The 22896-nt window shown below is 53.1% G+C and overlaps 9 protein-coding genes across 9 annotated transcripts; 7 read left to right on the top strand and 2 right to left on the bottom strand.

The window, feature by feature from the left end:
* Nucleotides 1-249: 249 nt before the first annotated feature.
* On the top strand, nt 250-963 carry BBA_03027 (uncharacterized protein; the record flags this gene model as incomplete). Its single annotated transcript, XM_008598124.1, has 4 exons — nt 250-343; nt 426-584; nt 647-813; nt 865-963. 4 exons carry the CDS (start codon nt 250-252, stop codon nt 961-963), a joined length of 519 nt encoding a protein of 172 aa, XP_008596346.1.
* A 442-nt stretch (nt 964-1405) lies between these two features.
* BBA_03026 (Secretory lipase family protein) lies at nt 1406-2761 on the top strand (the record flags this gene model as incomplete). Its single annotated transcript, XM_008598123.1, has 1 exon — nt 1406-2761. The coding sequence occupies one exon, from the start codon at nt 1406-1408 to the stop codon at nt 2759-2761; it is 1356 nt and encodes a 451-aa protein (XP_008596345.1).
* Nucleotides 2762-3898: 1137 nt separating this feature from the next.
* BBA_03025 (bZIP transcription factor) lies at nt 3899-5116 on the top strand (the record flags this gene model as incomplete). Its single annotated transcript, XM_008598122.1, has 2 exons — nt 3899-4678; nt 4766-5116. The coding sequence occupies 2 exons, from the start codon at nt 3899-3901 to the stop codon at nt 5114-5116; spliced, it is 1131 nt and encodes a 376-aa protein (XP_008596344.1).
* A 1220-nt stretch (nt 5117-6336) lies between these two features.
* BBA_03024 (uncharacterized protein) lies at nt 6337-7120 on the top strand (the record flags this gene model as incomplete). The annotated part of the gene is made up of 3 exons (XM_008598121.1): nt 6337-6474; nt 6575-6713; nt 6843-7120. 3 exons carry the CDS (start codon nt 6337-6339, stop codon nt 7118-7120), a joined length of 555 nt encoding a protein of 184 aa, XP_008596343.1.
* A 2573-nt stretch (nt 7121-9693) lies between these two features.
* BBA_03023 (uncharacterized protein) lies at nt 9694-10144 on the top strand (the record flags this gene model as incomplete). Its single annotated transcript, XM_008598120.1, has 2 exons — nt 9694-9754; nt 9813-10144. 2 exons carry the CDS (start codon nt 9694-9696, stop codon nt 10142-10144), a joined length of 393 nt encoding a protein of 130 aa, XP_008596342.1.
* Nucleotides 10145-10573: 429 nt separating this feature from the next.
* BBA_03022 (serine/threonine protein kinase) lies at nt 10574-13536 on the bottom strand (the record flags this gene model as incomplete). The annotated part of the gene is made up of 5 exons (XM_008598119.1): nt 10574-12873; nt 12925-13072; nt 13131-13248; nt 13306-13334; nt 13486-13536. 5 exons carry the CDS (start codon nt 13534-13536, stop codon nt 10574-10576), a joined length of 2646 nt encoding a protein of 881 aa, XP_008596341.1.
* A 989-nt stretch (nt 13537-14525) lies between these two features.
* On the bottom strand, nt 14526-19649 carry BBA_03021 (SNF2 family domain-containing protein; the record flags this gene model as incomplete). The annotated part of the gene is made up of 1 exon (XM_008598118.1): nt 14526-19649. The coding sequence occupies one exon, from the start codon at nt 19647-19649 to the stop codon at nt 14526-14528; it is 5124 nt and encodes a 1707-aa protein (XP_008596340.1).
* A 741-nt stretch (nt 19650-20390) lies between these two features.
* Nucleotides 20391-21044, top strand: BBA_03020 (NADH:ubiquinone oxidoreductase 20.1kD subunit; the record flags this gene model as incomplete). The annotated part of the gene is made up of 3 exons (XM_008598117.1): nt 20391-20594; nt 20648-20959; nt 21015-21044. The coding sequence occupies 3 exons, from the start codon at nt 20391-20393 to the stop codon at nt 21042-21044; spliced, it is 546 nt and encodes a 181-aa protein (XP_008596339.1).
* An 835-nt stretch (nt 21045-21879) lies between these two features.
* BBA_03019 (uncharacterized protein) lies at nt 21880-22704 on the top strand (the record flags this gene model as incomplete). The annotated part of the gene is made up of 5 exons (XM_008598116.1): nt 21880-21976; nt 22024-22222; nt 22279-22334; nt 22380-22580; nt 22628-22704. 5 exons carry the CDS (start codon nt 21880-21882, stop codon nt 22702-22704), a joined length of 630 nt encoding a protein of 209 aa, XP_008596338.1.
* Between the last annotated feature and the right edge of the window lie 192 nt (nt 22705-22896).

Here is a 22896-nt window from a genome sequence, read left to right as displayed (position 1 = left end):
AGATAAACTGGGATTTGAGATCGTTTGACAATCAGGGTTTTCAACAGCATCTTGCCAACGTCAGCACAATGTGAGCAGCAAACGAACGCAGGGCGTCTGGCCACACTCGAGCGGTGACTATGTGAAAACTTTCCATCCACCTCTAACCGCACACAACTCTCTTCTCTCTCATCCCTCCCTCACAGTTATTATCTCTTTTCAAAAGACTCATTCTACCCGGCAATCAACAGCACCAGCGAAACGCAGAAAATGGCGATCATTGACCACGAGCTCAGCGCCAAAGTTGCTCAGATGCTGGAGCAGTTCAAGGTCGTTGCCAGGACCAGAAAGTGCCTTTCCACCAGTCAAAAGCGGCTTACGGTGAAGAATCTACTACACGATTGGTTGATGACCTATTTGAAGGCTATAAGATGTCGTTGTTCTAGACGAAGCCGTCCGCCAACTTCAGCACGGCATCACCACCGCCGCGAAGTCTCCACGGTCGCCGAGCATCAAATCAGAAGACTTGAGGGACGTCAAGGAAGAGTCCATCGAGAGTGATGTGGAGGGCATCGAGGCCATTCAGACCACGGTGTCGCCAGCTGGTACGTGCACTAGACGTTGGCAACCTACGCTGAACAACATTCTGACCACAAGCACAAAGCAGAATCGTCATCCGCCGCCGCCGAAGTCGCGCTTTGCACGAGACCCAATGCCATGGCAGGTTCAGCAACACATGCTCAAGAAGCTCGTCAGCGCGACATCACCCTCGCCGCCATATTGCAGGCGCGGTGTGCGTGGGTGCGCGCCCACCTTGCGCTCCTTGACCATCTGGTAAGTCCCTCTCTGCGATTTCCCGGTGACTTCGCCACTCACATACAACAGGACATGGAGAAGAAGGAGAAGCAGGAGGAGGCGGCCCGCCTAGTCGGCTTCCTAGACAAGATGCCTGAATTTGAGAACAATCTCCGACGTCCATGTTGAAAATTCGCTCTGGCGATCCGTCCGCAGTTTGACGAGGGAGCCCTTACCTACTTACTCCAGATGGGGTGCAAATCCTCCGCATTGTTGCTCCGCATTGTTTATCGCAGCTGTTCCGTAGATTCATTTGATTTGTTTTTTCTGGGTAAGGCCGCTCGCTACCGAGGATAGAGGGCTGAACCGCACCGCTTTGTCCGGAAGCACGTGCATTTATCGTGGTCCGGCGCCGTCTTGGGCTGTCTGTGCGGAGGGAGCTGGTGTTGCGAGTTAACGCGAGTTCACGGCCCACTTGGAGGATGTCAAGAAGCAGTTATATAATGAGATCCAGCCTAGACTTGGCAGGTTCTGGGAAAGTTGATGAAATACACGGGCATTCTACAACACTTCTCTACACATATTGTAGCCGTTCTACAGGCGGCGCACACGGTTTCTCCCACTCACTCACATGCGCATCTCGGCCGCCTTTTTGGCTGCGGCCCTCGCAGGCACAGCACATGCGATCCCAGCCTCTGCGCTCCTGCATCGCGCCAGGCCAACCCTCCCGAGCAAGGACTCTTTTTATTTTCCCACAGGCGACCTTTCCAACCACCAGCCGGGCGCGATCCTGCAGCAACGCCCGCCGCCCGCCGCCGTCGCCGCGTTTGGCCTCGTGGCCGCCAAGCTCAACCGCACGCAGCAGTTGCTCTACCGCACAAGCGACGCGCATGGGCGGCCCATTGCCACCGTCGCCACGATCCTCATCCCTCACAATGCCGATCTGGGTAAGCTGCTGTCGTACCAGATTGCTGTCGACGCGGCGTCGATTGATTGCGCGCCGTCGTACGCTTTGCAGCAAGGTTCGGAGCGCGGCCCCCTCGCTGGCACGCTGCTCTCGCAGGCCGAGTTCCTGCTGATCGAGGCCGCGCTGGAGCAGGGGTGGGCGGTGGTAGTGCCCGACTTTCAGGGCCCGCAGTCATCTTACCTCGCCAACACGCTGGCCGGGTACGCGACGCTCGACGGGATCCGCGCTGCCCTGGCGTCAACGGCGACGACGGGCATCCGGAGCGATGCACGGGTGGCCATGTGGGGGTACTCGGGCGGCAGCCTCGCGAGCCAGTGGGCGGCGGAGCTGCAGCCCTCGTACGCGCCGGAGCTGCATGTCGCCGGCGCGGCGGTGGGCGGGACGGTGCCGGATGTAGCGAGCGTTATCAAAGCCATCAACGGGCAGCCGCTGGCGGGCTTTATCCCGACGGGCGTGCTGGGGCTCGTGTCGCAGTACCCTGAGGCGGCGCCGCTGGTGGACGATGCGCTGAGACCAGAGGCAAAACAGCTGTTCTATTCGCCGTTGAAGCAGTGTCTAGCAGCCAATGCGGCTGGATTCCTGTATAAAGATGTGCTGGGCATGTTCAAAGACCGCGACTTTTTGTTGAAGAATGAGGTGCTAGTGCGAATTAGCCAGGAAAATAACCTCGGCAAGACGACGCCAAAGATTCCGCTGTTTTGGTACAAGTCCACCATGGACGAGGTCAGTCCGGTGGGAGATTCCGATAGATTAGTAGACAAGTACTGCGACGAGGGCGCGGATGTCGAGTATGTACGAGACGTCTTGTCAAATCATGGCAGCTACGCGGTGATTGGCGCGCCGCTGGCATTTTCGTGGTTGAAAAAGGTGATGAATGGCAAAGATGGCGTGCCACGAAAGGGATGCAGCAAGAAGACGCAGCTATCGGGGGTGCTGGACAGGACGCAGTTTGAGGTGCTGCCCAAATTAATTGCTGATGCGCTGCTAGATCTGCTGGGTAAGGATGTTGGTCCGATTTAGCGGTGAAGATAAGGCCAGTTAGCTGAGAGATGTTCAGAACAGGCGAGGGATATAAAGGGAGGAGACGGTAACCTACATAATAATTAGCGTTTGGTTTGTAATTCGGGTACTGGTACGGATTACTCCGTAATTTAGTGTGTTGTAGCCGTGCGTTTGTCGAGTGGCCTCCGCTACATCAACGTACAGGCATCACGACACTGCAGACAAGCTCATCAGCAGAATTTATTTCGTTGATACATTCCGGTGCTCTGAGACGTGTGCATTCTCGTATTGGCCATCCCTTTACATGGCTCCGTTCATTCAGCTCGCAGGGTAAGGGTTGGCGGTGTGTGGGGAAGAAGTTGGAGAAGCGGATGAAATTCTGGCACATGAATGCACGGTAGGTTTGCTGGGGTATGGAACCTCGGGGATTGCATTTTGTCCTCGGGGATTTCAGACTGTCTGTCCTCGGGGAATTGATCACTGAAAGGTGTCTGAGATGATTTTCCATCTACATAGGTACGGACGTGCGCCCCGAATTGTCGATCAATCAGTAGATAAACTTACAGGGTCACGTATAGAAGAATTTCGAGGCCGATGCATGACACAGACTTCCCCACATGGAAAAGAAGGCTTAAAAAGCGCGCCAACAGAGTCCAGTACTTGCCAACACCTCGGCCTCAGCCATTGCAGCACAGGCAGTCATGGGTTGACCATCGCATTTGCATACAAAAGAGTTTCTACGACTCTCATTCTTTCGGAAGCCATGAATATATGCCCTTCCGTTTTTTTATAAAGCCCAGGACATGATATGACTGTCCACTGCCAGCTGCCAACTCAACTGTCAGCTGCCAGCCAGCCGCCAACTACCTAGGTACCAACTGCAAACGGTCGCTCACCTGCGTTGCCCCGGGCGTTGTACCCCACCAGAACAGGGACCGGACCTGAGGGACTCTCCCCGCTCTAACTTTTTCCACGTTACCGGTTTCCGCTCCTCTCTCCGGGCTCGAGGCCGCCGCGGCACCTTGCTGTTACTTCAACTTTGACCCCTACACTCAACTAGGTTCAATAATGTCGCCCTGACACCCGCCACGTAGACTTGATCCTTTTTTTTCACTATTTTACTTAACATGGGTCCCAGCTCTGTTCTTTGCTGACATGTCTTCGCCTCCCGTCGCCAGCATGGACACAAAACCGTCCAGAGTCAAGCGCACACTGACCGAGGAGCAGTTGGACAAGAAGCGCAGTATCGACAAGATCAAGCACCGCGAGAACCGCGCCGAAAATAAGGCACGCCTTGAAGCCATTGAGCGCGATGTATCCTTTCTCCGCCACAACATTGGCGACCTCGTCTTGCAGCTTCGCCAGCTCAATGTTGTCCAAGCGCCGCCTCAGCACCGCCTGCCGCCTGTCTTCTCCCACAGCGGCCCGTCAACCTCCTCTCAGGACCACTTGCACAACCTATCCAATCCAATTCTGAGTCTTACCAAGCCGGAATCATGGAATTCACCCCCAGGCTCAGGCCCGGCCCCGGTCGACGCCGCCGCCGCCGCCGCCGCCTTTTACACCTCGGCGGCCGATCACAGCACCACCGAGCGCCTCTACGCCCAGCACACCTTCCCGCAACGGCCCCTCGAGGCGCAAATGGACTTGGAGGCGCTGCTGGCCGAGGTTCGCGACCAGGGACTCATGATCGAGTGCCGCTGCGGCAGGCCGCACAGCGCCGACGTGCAGTGCACCGAGCGCATTGCCGTCATCATGGCCGTCGAATTTAGCAGCATCTCTAGCCACAACAGCCAACGCGTCATGACGGCGCCGCGCAATCCTACCCTGCCGGAAATGCTGCTGCACCACACGGACATGTCGAATCCGCTCGCGGCTATTGTGTCATCTATACTGCGGCAGTACGACATGACGCACATTGACTCGCTGTGCGGCGTGTTTCTCCTGGCATATAGACTTTTACGGGCAAGTATCCCCATCAGTTATACATGTGCTGGGTAGCCATTACTAACGTGCGTGCAGTGGCGCTACTACCCTTCGGCCGATTCCATGGCCGACGTACCTGCGATTATGCGTCCGACGCCGGCGCAAATGACAATATCGCATCCCAAGAGCCTTGACTTCATCCCATTTCCCGCGCTGCGCAACTATCTGTGCCTCAACCAGAACAAGGACGCGCGGCACTCGGTGGACCTATACCTGCGGTCGCTGCGCCTGGTGCTGCCGCCGGGCCAAAGCCTGCTGACCAAGACGGAGCGCGGGTGCGTCGAATTGAATCCGGAATTTGAGATGATGGCGTCGGACGTGCGGAACTGGGACATGGGGCCGCCGTGGTCAGAGTGTTTTCCGCATCTGCGACAGTTTTTGTATTAAGTGTGGGAGTTGGATGTGTTTTACGGCACCCTTGACAATGAACAGTTTTTGTATCGAGCATGGCGGTGGGACGCGATATTACGGCATATTTCTGGATAGCGTGGACGGCTATTCATTATTTGAAGACGGTTTTGTTGGTGGCGTTTTCGGGAATTTTCCAATGACTGGATGGTTCTGGGTTGAGTATCACAAAGCCGTGACATTGACGACTGCATTTCTGTCAATATGTACATATTCTGGCTGACATGTTTCGCACATTCAAATTTTTGAGAATATTTGATAGCAATAAATCCTTTTGACAAGAATCTGACTCGCTGTCGAGGCTTGGCTATTGATTTACACTGCCTGATTGACGTGTAAAGGTGTCCACCACGACATTACATATATACGTCATGCTTGCGATGCAGCCTTTATTAGTAGACTGTCCTTTCTATTCACAATACGCTTCCAAAGCCCCGTAGATGACGTGAAAAATCTCACCTGCCCGAATAAGCAATCTAGCAACGCAGTCATCCGCTTCCACATGAAGCTGCCACGTCAAGCGCCACAAGCCAAGCGGCGGCGCCACACTTTAATAATAAGTTCATGCCCAAGTACGGAGCACCGAACAAAGATAAAGTGGTTGCTAGCTTTGAGCGCGCCGCGACTAAAAAGGCTTCTTTGTTACGCGACGAGTACCCTTTCCCTTGTACCACCTGGGACAGATTCCCTACTGCAACCCTCCTTGCGCCCTTTGTATTTTTTTTTCATCTATTCTGTATTCTTGCGACCATTTCTCTTCCTTTCTTTCCTAATAAATTACTCTCTTTCCTCATCACAGCCACCCCCCTACGGCACACACATTACAGCCTCCCACACACACACCCCGCTTTGCTGTGCCGATTTGCAAGGGGCCGACCGACGGTCGCAAAGCCACACACCACAACCTACCTACCTCACACCCAACCACCACTACCACTACCACCACCAGCACCACCACGGGCATTCTTTTCTTCTTTCCCCTTCTTCTGCGACACGCGACCTCCTGTGACAAAGTGCACCGCAACAAAAAGTGACGGCGGATGTATCGTCGTCTGATTTCTTACGCGCTGGACGACTCTGCGGCCCCAACGACAGGTCTGCACCACCTGCGATATTAGCTACCTAGAGCTCCAGCTCCTCCTACCTACCACACGACACGCGACACAATCGCCGCCGACAGCCAAAAACCGACACGCATCATGGCGCTCATTACAGGCAAAACCATCATCACCTCCGTCTCCCTCTTCCACCTCACCATGGCCTATTTCATGCTCTTCAACCCGCAAACTGTCGACGACCAGATCCTCGTCTATATTCTCGGCCGCAGCATGGGACTGGTACGCGCCCCTCTCCCTCCCTGCGCACAGTATCACCAGATACAAGCCCTCTTCCCCCCCCCCCCCCATATTGCCGCGCGCATCACTAAATCGTTTACAGCCACCGGCCCGCGGCCTTGACTCGCCATCCCCTGCCCTCGCCTTTCTCGGCGTCGTCCTCGCCTTACTAGGTCTGAGCGACCTCGTCTCCCTTTCCATGCCCGAGGAGCTGGGCGCGCTCTACTACTGGGGCACCCAAGGTAAATCTCTGGTTTTTAGTTTTCCTCGCTTAGCTCGCGTTTATTTCTCTTTGATTAGTTCTCGCTTTGCTGGCTCGCTTACCGCCAGCAGAAACGGGGAAAAAAAATGCTAACACATCAAAACCACAGCACCCGTTAGATTCATCTTCTCCATGACCCTTGTGTTTTACAGCTACACCTTTGGACCGACGGGCCCCTTGGGCGTCTACACAAACGGCACCAGCCGTAAACCGGGCTTCTTTGGCGGCGGGGGCGGCTCTGCGACTGACGGCCTCAAGAATCGTGTCATCTTCACCTTTGTCTTCATCGAGATGGTCGCGTGGTTCTGGCTTTGGGTCACGCTGCGCGAGGAGCGCGTGGGCGTCGTGGAGAGACTGCGGAAGCAGCAAGAACGCAACGCCCGGTGAATGACAAGAGTAGCCGTGTGTGTGTATGTGTGTGTAAGCAGAAGAGGAGGAGAAAATAGGCACGGGAACGACGGGTGTTTTGACGCAGTGCAAAACGGAACGAAGACGAGGAAACACTTTGTATACTAATGTAGCAACAATGAGAAACGAGTAATGGTGGGAGGTCGTCGAGGTTCCATGTCGGCACCGCTAATGCCGCGGCATCACTGAGACGTGTGCGACGATGACGGTACGCATCTATTCGGTACTGGGCGCTTGCATTCCCCTCTTGCCCTTTTCTTGCTAAACGCAGCACATGTGCGACGGCGAGTTATTCCGAGCACCTTTCCCGTGACGGCGTTTTTTTTTCTTCTTCTTTTAAAACAGCTGTGCCCCGGTCAAGATGATGATTTCACTCCCATCTCAAACCGTGCTGTCCATACATACGACACACGCATTACAACAACCCCGAGGCAAAACCAGCCTGCGACGACTCTTTTTCTTTCGCCAAGAAGAGGAAAAAGAAAAAAGGGCACTCTCGCTTCTCGAAACATGTGGTGCTATATCGTCCCTCTTGCGCCGCCGCCGCCGCCTCCTCCTCCGCCCATGGCGCTCGTAATCCCCGTCTACCCCGCGCCGACCGCGGTCTACGCCCCGGCGCCCCCGATGAGCCTCACGTCCAAATCGCACTGCACTACTCGCTGGAGCGACGGAACGACACGCAACTGCCATACCACTCGCTGGTCAGGCTACACCTCGTATCCATATTGGTAGAGAAGTCTCCCCCAGGCGGGCGGGCCTGACCTGGCCACCGTCATCGTGTATGAGCCTCTCTGCGTTGCCTCCTACGATTATATATATACACATACATACAAGTCGAAGGATACCCTGGAGGAGGAGGAGGAGGAGGAGAAGAAGAAGTATCGTGACGCATGACACTGTTTCGTCGCTAGTGAAGAGGTGGGGGGAGATGGGGTTTGATACGCTCGTGCATTTGTGCTTACACCAGCCGGTATGGTGTATTGGACGTTTGAATGTCGGCTCTTGGGAAGAGGGGGGTATTGGCATTAATTTACACAGGCTTGTCGTAAATGGTCATGGAGTTTTTTTGTCGGCAATGTTGGAATTCTTCTATTTCATTCTATTTTATTCTATGCAACTAGTACTTTCTTACAAGCAATATTGAGGGAAGCAGCCACGTCTTGGTAATATCATTTGCTGCATTTTGGGGTCGTGTAAATGTTGCTTTGTCAGAGAACATAATTACAGCAGCACATCTTGTCCATTCTTTTTTTTTTCCGACAAGTGTCCAAGTACAAAGTCCGACAGAGTCAAGCTCATCGCCCATGGTAAAGGCCATTTTGAAACAGAAAGGCGGCAGTTTTTCATTCTTCACTGGCGCTTGTGCGTCCAATGTCCCAGCCTCGTGTGACTGTTTGAGGTAAATGGCCAACTTCTTCAACGGGGATGGATAGCCGGCGCTTTAACTTCTGACAACTGTCCCACCTGTACGACGGACCCTTTTCTTTTTCCTTTTTTTTTTTGCTCTCTCTTTCTTTTCTTCTTCTACATATTTCCCTCCCTCGCAGACCGTTTACAGCAAAGAGCAAAGTTTTGCATGGCCTTCATTGGATATGAGCGGCAGCGTTGTCAAGGCGCAAATGCATCGCGGGACTAGCGCATTAAACCGACAAGCTCTTTAACGGGTGCTAACGACTTGGTAGCTGGCCAACGATTCTTTTTCTTTTTTTTTTTCCACCTGAATAAATGCTGTCTGGTTCCATCTGCAACCTCAAAATTAAACATGTACAGCACAGATGAATCAGTTTGCGCGAGGAAGATGCCGCATTCGAGTTCTCGGATCCTCGGGCTTATTACTTTGGTGACGATTGGTGGGCCCCTAAAGTTAACGGTGACGCATAACGCTATTCCTGGACGGGGCATGTGAATGTCGAGGAGATCCGGAGACTTTTCCTTTTTTTAAAGAAGAAAATACATAAAAAAAAGTCTAGTTTTTTATTCCAGATAGTTGGGCTGGAGAAATTCATCAGTGATAATAACAAGGACAATGCTCCGGGACATCGAGGGCAGCGCGGATGAGGGTCGATGTTCCGTGCCACCCTCAGTTGCATCGCAGTTGCATCACGGACCTTGATGGAAAGAACAGCCCCCAACAAAACCAAGCCTTGCCAAGAATGAGTGGATAACATTTCCACCTAGCTATAGCTACAGCTGCTTGTTGGCAAAAGCTTTAAACTTGCTATTGCCGAGTTTTCCAGAGTGCTTTTTCTGCGGGCCTTGTACCCAGCCCCAAGACCATTTGCCCACGCTTTCCCGAAAGAGAAGACGGTCATCGTCATCGATCGCGCATCAACAAGCGAAAAGTTCTGGGGGCCACTCAACTATTCGCCCCCCTCGATTGCATCGCAAAAAATCCGGTTTCACATTGTTACGCGGCCCGGAGGCCTATTTCCCCAAAATTAAGAGTTCATATAAACCGCCTCAAGTACCTCTCTCGCTGCCCGTTTACATTGGCCCATTCTTGTCCCAAGAACATTATCAAACGACCAAATTCATCAAAACATAAAATCACCATGCATCTGCCTACTTCTCAGCAACTCCTCACCAGCGGCCTCGCCCTGACCAACGTCTTTGGTACATTCTCCCCCTCATTCCTTTCAATTCTACAACACCCTTTGCTGACACTCCGTAGCTGGCGACACCGTCTCCAAGGGCAAGGTCCTCGACTACGCCGTCGAGAAATGCATCGATTCAGACGGCAACGTCCGCTGCTCCAAGCCCTTCCCCGTCAAAGAGGACGGCTGCTACCACCTGTCTTGGACCACCGACGGCACCCTTTCCCACACCACGGTCGAGGTGCGCGACGCCGGCTCCGGCGAGATTGTCTACTACCGCGACACAAACGGCAACTGGAAGCCCGAGAAGAATGAGCTCGTCTACCTCGATTTCAAGCCCAAAGTCTGGAAGACAGGCAACGACACGGTCGAGTACGAGGTGACGAACTGTGAGAACAATGAGTTGTAAAAGAGCAACAACCAAGGGGGATCACCGAATACAGGGCATTGGATAAGAAAATCAGTACCTGATGTACATGACATATATGAAATACTGGCAACAGCTCCGTAATAATCAAATAGCGTATACTTGTACATGATACAACTGCTAACACATTGTTTTTTTCTTCAAATCCAAATCTACAGCGCGCGCTTTGCATAATCCTTTCCATGTATATATTGCAGCATTTTGTAGCTGCAAATCAGCCCGTAACTCGATAAGTCTGAAACAAGTGGGTATAGTCGGTTCCAGCAGAAATAAAACGTCAAAGAGGTCGACGAAAAAAGAAGAGGGAAAAGAAATAAAGAAAAAGGGGGGGTCAAAAGAAGAAGGTAGAAAGAAAAATAGTAAAAGAAATGCGCAATGCAAATGCGAATGCGGATTCGTCAACAGAAAACATTACTTGACCCCAACAGCTGGATGTGCATCGTCAAGATCCAACGCAGACGGCAACTCGTCATCTTCGATAATCTGCTCCTCCACAATCTCACCCGGTCCCCCCACAATCGGATTAAACGCCTCCACCTCTTCAATCTCCTCATCTTCTTCCACAACGCGATCCTCGTCCTCTTCCTGAATCTCCGGAATAGCCACGTCGGTGGATCTTCGCATGCCGGAGCCGCTACCGCTGCGCGAGTGCGACCCCGCGCTCGACGTGCGCGATGAAGACGAAATCGTCGGCAAGTTCAGGCTCGGGCCTTTAAAAAGGTTTCTCTTGCGCTTCGCAAATTGCACGCCCCCGGCGAACGGGTTCGGCGACCCAGGCGCGCGGCTGCTGCTGCTGCTGCCGCCCGGCATGCCCTCATTGTACAGCTGCAGCGGGGCCGGCGCGGGCGAGCCGCGGACAAGACGAATGTTGGAGGGGAATGCGTGCGAAGTTGGTGTGGCGGGGAGCACCTTGACCGAGTGGTGCGGCGAGTGCGTCCGGCCGAGCGGCGTCTTGGATGCTGACACGGATCTGGTGGAACTAGTCGAGGAAGCCTTGGAGTGTGTGTGGTGGTGGTGGTGCAGGGAGCGAACCGACGAGACCGACGAAGACGTCGATTTACGACCCCGCAGGCCAGCCGATGATCGACGCACTGTCGACCGAGGCGTCATGGGCGCGGGTGAAATAGATTGTCGCTTGTACGAATGTGAGTTGTTGCTCGAAACACGCGGTCGATGTGGGTGCGACGGCGTCAGGCTACTCGTGGTGCTGCTCCTAGACAGCACCCGGCGACCTGGCGAAGCTGCCTTGCCATAGTGCCCGTTGGCCACCACGCCCTTGGGCAGCGGCGCCGTACCGTGGGAGCCTGCGCCGCTCGTCGAGTTTGGATACTTGCTCGTCTGCGGACGAGGGCTCACATCCTTTTCCGTGTTTTTCCGTTCCTTGTTATGAAGATCAGGCGTGCTCCTGCTCGCGTGACGTTCGTGGCCCTTGCGCCGCACTTTGGCATTCTCCTTGAACCAGTGCGTCCAGTGCTTCCAGTGGGCCATGATGCTGGGCTTCTTCTTCCACTTGGAGATGCCGTTGGCCTTGCCGTTGCTCATTTCCCCAGGGCTGGGCTGGGCTCTGCTGTTGAGGGAGTCAGCTGTTGTGATGAGATGCAGTGTTGATCCGCGTGACCTTGCACTGCGAATCACGCCTTCCTTAGGCGGCGGTATAGGTCGATAATGAGAAGTTGACACGGACCGGATAGACTGATTATCGGCTGGTCGCGCAGACTCGCCTCCGCTCGCCGAGCCATTCTCCCGAGCCACTTCAGTAAGCTCCGGAAGGTCTGTTATAGTAATGTCGTAGTATCCTGCGCTTCGTCTGTCGCTGCGGCCGCGTCTTTGCGAGTGTTGGTCTCCGATTCGGATGAACTGGGAAGTGAGACCAGAATCCTCGTCAACATCCTGTAGAGTCGGGGCTAGGCGCTCAAGCCGGCTGGATGCGGCCGACAGACGGCGCAGACTTCGCTCAGTCTCCTTTTCTCGACGCTTGATTTCGCGCCGCTTCATTTTGCGCTCCTCTTTTTCCAGCAATAAAATCCACCATCCAGTCAGCGCATCGCATCGCTGCGACAATACGCTCTCAATCACCGCGTCAATATCCACGCCAGCACTTCTCATGCGTTGCAAACAGTCCTTTTCTAAAGGCGAGGTGAATGGAGGTTGTGGCATGATTTCGAGGATAGCTTGCTGGGCTGGGGCATGTTCGGCTAGAAATGGGTGAGCCAATATCTCTGGCAAGCTGGGTCGCAAAATCGGTCGTTTTGAAAGGAGCGACTTGATCAGCGCCACGGCATCGGGCGACAAGTGGTCCGGATACTTTGGTTCCTGGCCAAGAATTCGTGATCGCGTGACATTGTCGTCGTCGTCGTCGAATGGCAGCTCGCCACAGAGCAGCGAGTAGAGAATGATGCCCAAACTCCAGACGTCGACCTTTTCACCAGCATACTTTTCGCCCTTGAGCATTTCGGGGGCCGAGTAGCATATCGTTCCGCAAAAAGTCTGAAGGTGGTTCACCCTGCCCTCATATTCTCGCGTGAAGCCAAAATCTACCAACTTGACATTCTCGTGCTTATCAAAGAGTATGTTCTCGAGCTTGAGATCGCGATGCACGCAAGACTGCAGGTGGACGTAACTAACGGCGCCGACGAGCTGGGCAAAAATCTTTTGCACCTTGTCGATGGCGAGCGGGCCGTGGTCGAGTAGGTAGTTGTACAGCTCGTCGCCTGTAGTACATTAGCATGCGGACCCGACCGTTGTCGTGTGGCACAGCTTACCAGAGCAGTATTCCAGAACAAGCCATACCAGGTTCTCTGTAACTATGACTTCGTAGAGGCGGGCAATATGAGGATGGACAAACTGTCGGTGGTGGTGGATTTCGCGGGCGAGATTCGAATCGCTCTTGTTGGCCGACTTGAGAACAACCTGTAAGGGCGTAAGCAAGGGTGGCAGGGGTAGGCGGCGCAAAGAGAGAGCAGCGCACCTTGGAGCCATTGGTGAGCTTGTGGGTGGCTAGATAGACTTTTCCGAAAGAGCCTTTTCCAATCAAGCGGCCAAGAGTATAGTTCCCGACCGATTTGAGATCGCTGCTCGAGAATTCGCTGGAGGCTGGTTAGCGGGCGCGGTCGAGGCGATGTCGTTAGAAGGTGATTACTGACTTGAGCAGCTCCTGGTAGGAATTCGCCAGCTAGAGAAGACAAATAAGAGTAAAAAGTCAGCATTATCGATGCGATTTGCATTGTCAGATACGAATGGCCTGTCCGGGGCGCATGCAGCACCGCCAAACAAACAAGAAAGAGGCAAAGCAGTCACAGGGGTGGTGGGCGCAAGTGACGTACCTTGGTCCTACGGCCCTGGTGGTCGGGCTTGCCTTTGGCGGCCGCCTGCATTGCGGTGCAGTCGATTCACGGTGCGAATGTAATCGGGCAGCGTCGAGTCGAAAGAAAACGCGTCGCTGACGTTGGGGAGGGAGAATTGAGGTTGAAGATCGGATGCGCGAGAGATGGCGGTGGTGGGCGCGTTTAACCCTTTCTTTTGCGCCGGGCAGGGGTATGTGTAGTGGCGTGAGGATGCTGCCACCGAATTGCAGCGGACTGAATCAAAAATGAAGCCGGTCTGCCCATCCAAAGAAAAGAAGAATGATGCTGAACAAGTAGGAAAAGGAATGGACGCCGTAAATCGGGCTGGATGGGGAGAGGTAGAGCGAGAGGGAGAGACAAGAGACAAGGCCTGCGCGAGTGTTTGATGATGGACTAGAAGGACTAGAAGAGCGGTGGAACGATGCGGCCGGCCAAGCAAGTCCATGCCAGGGCTATTTTACAAGGAAACCCCGCGCAAAGAGGCTATTTTCCACTTTCCATCTATTTCATCTATTGACCTAATAGTTAGTATTTTTAGCTCTTTTCGCGCAGATTTTGGCGTATCAAAACAGCCTGCAAACGCGCCAGCCAATATAATCAAAGTTCAATCCATGGCGTCACAGTGCCTCGTCAGGCAGCCTCAGGCTATATCAGGCACTGATTTCAGCCTCCTTCACCTTCCTCTCCTCCTGCCCAAAAGCCCATCATTACCACCAATGACCTCATTTGCACCTGATATCATCTCCTCAATATTATTATGTTCACCTATTTCTTCTTTATTTATTACAATTCCAGTTTCCAACGTTTGCAGCTTTTCTCTTCCTATCGTCAACTCCCCATTGAATCCAATAGAGCAGCAACACTATGCAGGACCTAGACGCCATGCAATGAAGCAAGTGTACAAAATCATGGAGAAAAACAATTCCCTATGCAGTGGCGTCACTATTTACTAATACAGCCCTCCTCTTTGAAACGCCCGGGTAGTATACCCAAAAATAAAAAGGGGGAGGGAAACCAAATCACCGCTTTCGCGTATCCTTACCCTTCTTCTTCGCCTTCTTTTTATCCCTAGGCAGATCCAGCTTAGTGTACCGCAGCGCTTCCCGCATAAACGCCAGCATAAACTCGTCAATCGTTCCTATCCGCTCCCCGTACGCATTAAGCTCCACCTCCACCACTTGCCCGTCCTCGCCAAATTCCACGTCTGCCTTGTCCAGCGGCGTTCCTTGCCGTGCTGTCGAGGCTCCCGACGCTTGGCCGCTCGCCTTTTCCGTGAAATCAGCATCGTCGTCGTGTATTTCCTTTTCGGCTACACGAGCCGCCGCCACATCTTCTCGGTCTTCGGCCTGCTCCAGCGCTCTGCCCACGGTACGCTGATCACGGCTGCTATCTGGGCCGCCCAGCACACGATCCAAAGCAGCATCTGCCGCAGACACCCCTTCGCTTGTGTTGTCGACCTTGTCCGCCAACACATCCTTGATGGACAGTTTATTGAAGTAGTCTGTAGTAAACTCTCCCTCTTGGATGACAACATCGTCGAGCATCTGCTTCTGCGACGCCTTACGCAGAATATTGGCCTCAATCGTGTGCTCGCTGACCAGTCGGTAAATATGCACATCTCGCGTCTGGCCAATGCGATGACATCGATCCTGGCACTGCTTGTCCATGGCTGGATTCCAATCCTGGTCGTAGAAGATGACCGTATCCGCACCAGTCAGGTTGATGCCCAGTCCACCAGATCGCGTCGATAGAATAAAGCACAAAATGCGTGGGTCCCGGTTGAAACGATCAGTCAGAATTTGGCGTTGCTCAACTTTGGTCGCACCATCCAGTCGCAGGTATTTATGTCCGTGGATATTCAGAAATTGCTCTAGAATATCCAGTACCTTTGTCATTTGCGTGAAGATGAGCGCACGGTGGCCTCCAGACTGCAGCTTGCGCAAGAGTTTGTCGAGAGCTTGCAACTTTCCGCAATCATACTGGAGTAGCCGCTTGTCTGGGAATTGGATCGTATGCCGCATTCTTGCTTCGTGCCACGGGTCCGGCGGCGTCTGCTTTGGCAAAAATGGTGCCCAACGCACTGGTGCAGACAGCTTCAAGTCCTCGTCAGTAAAGCGCACGGCAGCCTTGCGACCTAGCAAGACCTCGTTCATGTCTCTCGTCACCACTGCTGGCGTCACACATGTGAACTTTTCAATCAGTAGCTTGTACTCATCTGCACGCTCATCCAGGCTAGGCGTAAGTGCATTGATATACGACGACTCATCCTCGAACCAGCGCATGATGAACTTGGATAGCTTTGGGCGAGGTCGACAAGGTCGTTTATGCGCATCCATTGTCAGCATTTGTACCAAGTTGGATCCATATATGGGCTTCTGCTGGCGCCGAAGCGCATTGACATAAACTGAATGCTGCAGTTCCTCGAATCTGCCCCAGCGCGAAGCGCTCTCTAGATAGCCCACAGTGGACGCCACCGTCAGAGGATCCAAGTCCGAATATGCGAGCTGTGCCCGAACACGCTGCGCTTCTTTCATATCAATCATGATGCGGTACGAGCTGAGCTGAGCAACACGATCACAGGCAGCACTCGACTGCGACTCATGCTTCGTCGGCACTAGATTGAGGAAACCAAGGTCAACTTTACGCATGGGATTGTCTTTCAATAGAATCCGCTGCACACGCTGCTCTGTCACTTGATACTCTGCCGGTACTGAGCTTCTTTGGCGAAACGACGTCATAATCGGCCGGTCGATGAATAGATCCGGATGATTGCACACTTTACGCAGTTGCATCAGGCAGTTGATGATGGACAGGTAGTTGCCAGACGACAGTGTTTCCTTCGTATCGGATCGGGAAAGGAAGCCGTCATATAATTCACGTTGACGCTTCGAAAGTCGGCAGAATTCAACGTGCTCATACTTGGCTGGCATCTGCTTCTCCACATCGGCCTTCAACCGCCGCAGCAGATATGGTCGTAGGACTTTGTGGAGCTTGGAGATGATGGCCTTGGCTTCCTCGTCCATCTGCTCGCGTCCACTCTCCAAGATCTGAGATTCAGGCTTGTGAAACCACTCGTGGAACTCTTGAAGGTCCGCGAACCCGCCCTCGCCATTTTGTGCAGGCATGAGGAAAAAGAGTAATGACCAAAGTTCCGTTAGGTTGTTTTGGAGTGGCGTGCCAGTGAGCAACAATCGAGCTCGGGTATTGAAACCGAGCAAAGTCTGCCATCGCTGTGACTTGAAGTTCTTGATGTTGTGCGCTTCGTCCAGAATCATGTAATGCCATCGCCGACGTTTGAACACTTGCTGGTCCTGGAGCACCAGCTGGTACGAGGTGATGCACACGTTCCATACATCATCGTTATTCCATCCTTGTCGCTTTCTCTTTCTTTCGTCTTGGGTACCGTAGTAGGCGAGAATCTTGAATCCAGGGCACCACTTTTTGAATTCCATCTCCCAGTTGAGCATGACACTGGTTGGCACAATAACCAGATGCGGTCCCCAAACTTCATGTTGATCGGCCAGATGAGCCAGAAGAGCAATTGTCTGAATCGTCTTGCCTAGACCCATTTCATCTGCCAGGATACCATTCGTGTGATTGGCATACAGTCCTGCGAGCCAGTCCAACCCATCTCGCTGGTACTCACGCAGAGTACCTCGCAACAGGAAAGGTACCTCAGTCTTGTTTGTCGATTGTTTGCTGGGAGACTCCGATCTGGTCTCATCCACAGTGCTCTTGATTGGCACAAGCGCCGAAAGCGATTCCACTTCGGAAGCCTTAGCATTAGTCGTATCTGGCGACTGGCTGGGCTGCGACATTCGCGGGTTCGAGATCTCATCTGTCTTGGGGCTCACGAGATTGTGCTCAAGATCTTCCTCTCCACCTACATCCACCATTGTTTCCATATCCTCCTCTGGTTGCGCTGCCACTGGTACAGCCTCTTCTTCCACCGGCTCTTCGTCCAAGTCCATCGCATCAGCTTCAACCGGGCTCGTAGGCAGGTTCTCTTCATCGCTGTGTTCGCCGTTCACCAAGCTTTTAATCTCGCTCTTTTCAACTGGCTGCTCTACGGTAGGCTGGTTATCCGCTGGCTGCATTTCGGCTTTTTCAAACGCATCCGGGTGTTGTATCAGAGTGACTTCGTCGTCATCCTCGAAAGCATCGCTAAAGTCGGACTGTTCCTGTTCAGCGTCGACTGTCAAAGCTGGTTGGTAATCGTCATCTGCAGCTGTAGGTGCTTCACTATCGACTTCTTGCTCAAGCTTCTTAAGCTCCGATTTGTCAAACAAGAGTCCCAGCATGCCCCCAACGTCATCTTCAGATACTTCTTCCTCCGACTCGCCACTGCCAGCAGCTTCGCCCATGTCGCTGGACCCTAGGTCATCATCCATATCAATCGATTCGTCAGTCGTCTCGGCACCGACATCAGTTGTTTCTGCACCAAGTTGTGTCGTCGCAGCGTCGGTGGGTGCATCAGTAGGCGCGTCTGTGGCATCTTCGTTGCTACCGGGGTCTAAGTCGGGAATGTTGGCGTATTTCAAGCGCAATTGCTCTTGCGTCAGTCCCTCATCCGCAGCATCCTTGACATCCTCGCCGTCCTCGTCTTCCGAAGATGACATGACATCGCTGTCTTCGTCGGAGTCGTTTTCGCTACCTTCGTCGGATGCTAGATCAGAGTCACCCTGCTCGAGGACACTGATGTCGTCGCTCATATCATCGCTGAGATCATCAAAACCGTCATCGTCAGACAGCGGCTCCGAGTCAAGACCAGCTCGTCGAGCTTGAAGCTTCTGCTCAGAGAGATTTACTGCTTCGTTCAAAGCAGCTTTGACTCGCTTCTGTTCTTCGACTTCCCATTCCTCGAGGCGCTGTTTGTTAACGTAGGCGCGCACATTCTCCCAAGTACCGGTCATAGCTTTCAAGACTTGTTTGTATCGAGCAAGGCATAATTCTCGGGCTTCCGCCTCCAATTGTTCTGCTGACTTCGGCTGCCGTCGTATCCATTCATCGCGGCAGGCTTCTGCAAGCTTTTTGGCGACGAATCTATGCCGCTGCTGTTCTGCCACAAGCAGCTTCCGGAAATTTGCGACGGCCTTTACTAGGTGATCTTGACGGGCCCACTGCCTGGGAACATCGTCGTCTCCTTCTGGCGCAAACAATGAGCAGCGGCCAGGCGCAAGTAAGCCACCAGGAGTTAACTCGTCTTCAATTCTCATGATTATTCTGGCATCTCTCAGAGCCAGTTCGTCTGTATAGTATGGGCCATCTTCTGAGGCTTGTAGCCCACCTTCCTCAACTGGAAGACCACCAGCACGCGCCCAAAAATCTTCGAAGCTGGCGCCGAGCTTGGGTCGTTTTGGTACTTGGCCAGGGTGTACTAGTGGTATCTCTCCAGAGCCAAGAGCACGCAAAACGTTTCGGGGTGATCGTTTCAAATCGATTCCATCGTTAATGTCGGTATCGGTGTGTCGAGATGATCGGGTCGGTCGTGTGGAGTGACGTGTGTAAACTGGGGGAGGAGAAGGCGAGCGCCTTCGAGCCCGTGTCGCGGATTTTGGTGTTGCAGCTGATTTCTTGGCTGATGATTTTGATGAGGAGTTTGGAGCAGGCTGTGAGATTGACGATTTGCGAGTCTGGCGCGAAACAGGGGTTGCTGCTGCTGTTCGCGATAAGCGTGATGACGCCGATCGTTCCCCCTTTTTGGGCGTCTTGGTCTGTCCACCAAGAGAACCTCTAGTTGTGCGTCTTTTAGCTGGTGGTTGCAGGTCCAAGGGAAGCAGATTGATGCGCCCGGACTTGCGACGGCCGTTCTCCGTGAAAGACGTTGGTCCATCTGCAGCCGCCTGCTTCCAAGGTGGGGATATCGGCTTTGGCTTTCGTGCACTGGATGTCGGCGTCGTATCTCGAGTTCTCTGTCGCTTGGCCGGGCGTTCGGAGTCGTCGGGGTCGTGATTTTCAGCATCGTGTCCGTTTGGGGCCAGGGCCGCGTTTTCGGGATGGTGTCCATTTGTTTGAACGACCACAGAACCACCGTTGGACAGTCGTTCGCCTGACTGCGGTTCATGGACACCGTTCTGCTCTGGTTTGAGGGTTGGGGGATCCTCACGGGGCTCAGGCTTGCGTGGCGACGCGGTGTCGGCCATGCTCACGACACGGGGCCAGGCAGAGTGGGAGGCGTTGAGTTCCGCGCGGATGGCATTTATTGCAGAACTTCAAAATCTACAGATGCGTGATGTATCTCCGAGGTTCTGCACAAAGTCTGCCCATGATTTGCGTTCCATAGGCGGCGTAGAACCTCAATTCTGCTGGTCGGCGATGACGCGGGTAAAACTTTTTGGCGTGATGATGATGGTTGAATACTTGCCAGAGCGCGCTGCACCAAGTTGGAGACGAGCATATTCTAGTGGCAACCTCCCTAAAAGACAAGGTAGATAGGTACCTACCTAGGTAGGTAGGCAGCAACCAGGAAGTGTTGGTGGGGCTTTTAATGGCAGCATAGCTGGGGGGGGCAAACAGCTGCCATATTGTAAAAGATGTGCCCAATGAGAAAAGACGAAGAATGGTGAGAAAATAGACAAACTTTCTTACTGACATTTGATGCCGTCAAGACACTTTGATTTCTGCTTTTTTTAGTACTGCTCCGGGATTGCCATTCTTGCCGTAGGTGAAGCAAGTCCCAACCTGGTTAGCCAGTGGTGTCGCACGATACTTTGTTATGTCTGCCTCAGGCACCAATTCTTACACAGAACCTCAACGCCAAACCGACCTACGCTCGACAACTTGTCTGGCAAAGTATCGATTTCAGAGCTAATTGGTCGCCGCAACGCATTCAATTCGCTCAACGTGCGTCGCTATACCCTTTTCCTTGACTGCATTGTACACTGATGACTAACTTCGAGGCCCGGCTGCAGATGCTTCCCCAACGAATTGTGCGCTCCTCGGCCCTGCGCAACAGCCTCGCCGCTGCCCGCCGCGCACCCATCATCCAGCGCAGAGCTTACCTGCCGACACACTATGCCGACAAGAAGATTCTTGACGAGAAATACCCAGACCCTCACACGATGACCGAGGCCGAAGACCCGGGCATGGTCAGTTGAATCGACTCAGCGATAACCGGTGCACTTCCGTTAACGTTGTACAGAATGGCGGCTACATCAACCCTCCCCGCGTCAAGCGACAGCACCGCGATCCATATGCTCAATGGTGGGATCCTCAGGAGCGCCGAAACTTTGGTGAGCCGGTCCACGAAGATAACGATGTGCTCGGCATCTTCTCGCCTTGGGACTACACCTGGACCACAACCGGCCCCGGCCTCATCATGATAAGCACCTTTGTTGCTACCTTCCTCGGTGTTTGTGGACTCGTCTATCTAAACTACCCCGACAGGCCTTCGTTTCCCCGTGAATTCGAGGGTGGTCTGGAGAAGGAGCTTGGTGGGCCTGGTGCCGTGAGAGTAGGTCTCAAATAATTGCTACGGCCTCTCCGAACGCCGCTAACCTTCTTTCTAGGCACGCATGGAGGGAGACGAGGAGCCTTGAACCTCACAACAAAGACTGAATTGAAGTTTCTTTTGTACATAAACAGGCATAGTATCAGTCGAGGAAGGACAGTTGGTTGAGCTTCTTGTCGTTCGACTTTCTGGTCTTCACGGAGCGCCACGAGGCTTAGAGTCGTTGAATAGCATACTACGGGTATGGCTGTATAATATGAGTCTAAAATTCTTCACGAAGAGTGGAATTCCTTAGAAAATACCTACTGTGCCGTGGCGTTTCATTCTAATCGGCGCAGAGATGTTAAAGCTCCAATACTTTGCTATTGTAGATGTTGCAGGAGGAACATGTTTGAAAAACATAGGTAGCTAAAAACCTGCCACTTCCTGGCAGCTGGCAGTGCGTTTGGCAAGCTGCTGACCGCCAACCCTGGTGTCAGCATACTTCACCAGGCAACGACAACGAATCTTCTTCCTCATAGCCATGCTCTTACAGGGAAAATTGGCACCGGAGATCCTTTCCTTCCGCTCAACATGCCATCATTTTGCTAAGGCTGTCCGCTTGAAGCACTGATTGGTCTGGCAGTGGCGGTCCGCCGCACTCTCCATTCGGTGCGTCTACTCCTGCTGCAGTTAGTCCTCGCTTCCCAACCTGCGCCATCGGTTGCTGTGGCATTCCAGCTGATCGTGTGTCGGTTCTGACTCTACTTTTCTAAGTGGCTGACTAAGTTTTGCTCTTTTCATGCAGTCTGCACTGATGTCGACGCCAGCTCGGGCGATTTCAAGTCTTCATTCGTACAATATTCACAGAAGCTCCTCGACCTCTCAGCATCACCTTCGGCTATATACAGTCTTGATCATCATCTTTGGGAAGCACTTTCAACATGCGCTACGAAGATTGGGATATACTTCTGTTCCCACGCGATGGCCAAGTCCCGCTAAAGGAATTCAGAGTAGCCTGCCATGTGGTTCACGACGATGGTAACGCGTCGGCTCATCGAATTTCTACTTGGCTAACAATTTCCTAGAGCTCTCACACATCAACGGCTCCCCTGGACTACCAACTGTCTGTTGTTTCGTTCCCAGTTTACCCCCTGGTGCTCCCTACAAGCTGTCGATACACTCTTGGGCGACACCACCGATAAGCCAGTCCACCCGATCATACGGCAAATTCGCCGATCGAGTTGTCTTTGAGGTCCGCCTGTTTGTAGACGGAAGATTCGTGTCGTGAGTTATCTCCCTCGAGACACCAGCCATTCTCTTCGTGCTGACACTGTCCATAGGTCAGCTTCGATGAATCGAGCAGGGCCATGGCCAAATGTCTTAAAAAACTCGTTTGGTACGCTTTTTTCTCGCAGATGTTGCGCCATGCTAATATTGATAGGGTTTTCTGATGCCGGGGAACTCCCTCTCAGCTTCCCCAAATTTCAACGGGAGCTCCTCGATCAAAGCTACTGGAGTCCAGCTGATGATCTCGGTCGTATCAAAGTCATCATCAGCGAAAGCTACCCGCGGGAGTCCCTTTCTGTGCCTTTCGAGAGACTCAAGAATATTGTAGCATTCTCTTTTCAGCATGCGCCACTCGGTACGACTCGTTTTCCTTAAACCCAACTAATTCTAATGCTACAGTAGAGATACTTGAAAGTTCCGCGATTGCGTGGCCAAATAGCGCAATGTGGCGCGCCATGCCATTTACTGCATCATCATAAACCCTGAAATTTACGACGTCAGATTTGAAATTTGCAACGTGGATTGAACCTGTTATAGACCAGCTTCACATTAGTGACGAGCGCTGCATCAGCGTGGCGGTAACAAATATATCTGATCAATCAGAAGCCAGAGCCTTTCCGGGCCACAGCATCGTGATACGCATAGTTAGTGTGCCTATATTCCTTCCATCA

The sequence above is a fragment of the Beauveria bassiana genome (assembly GCF_000280675.1).
Source record: "Beauveria bassiana ARSEF 2860 unplaced genomic scaffold BBA_S00006, whole genome shotgun sequence".
Classification (NCBI taxonomy): domain Eukaryota; kingdom Fungi; phylum Ascomycota; class Sordariomycetes; order Hypocreales; family Cordycipitaceae; genus Beauveria; species Beauveria bassiana.
This window is presented reverse-complemented; position numbering and strand designations above follow the sequence as displayed.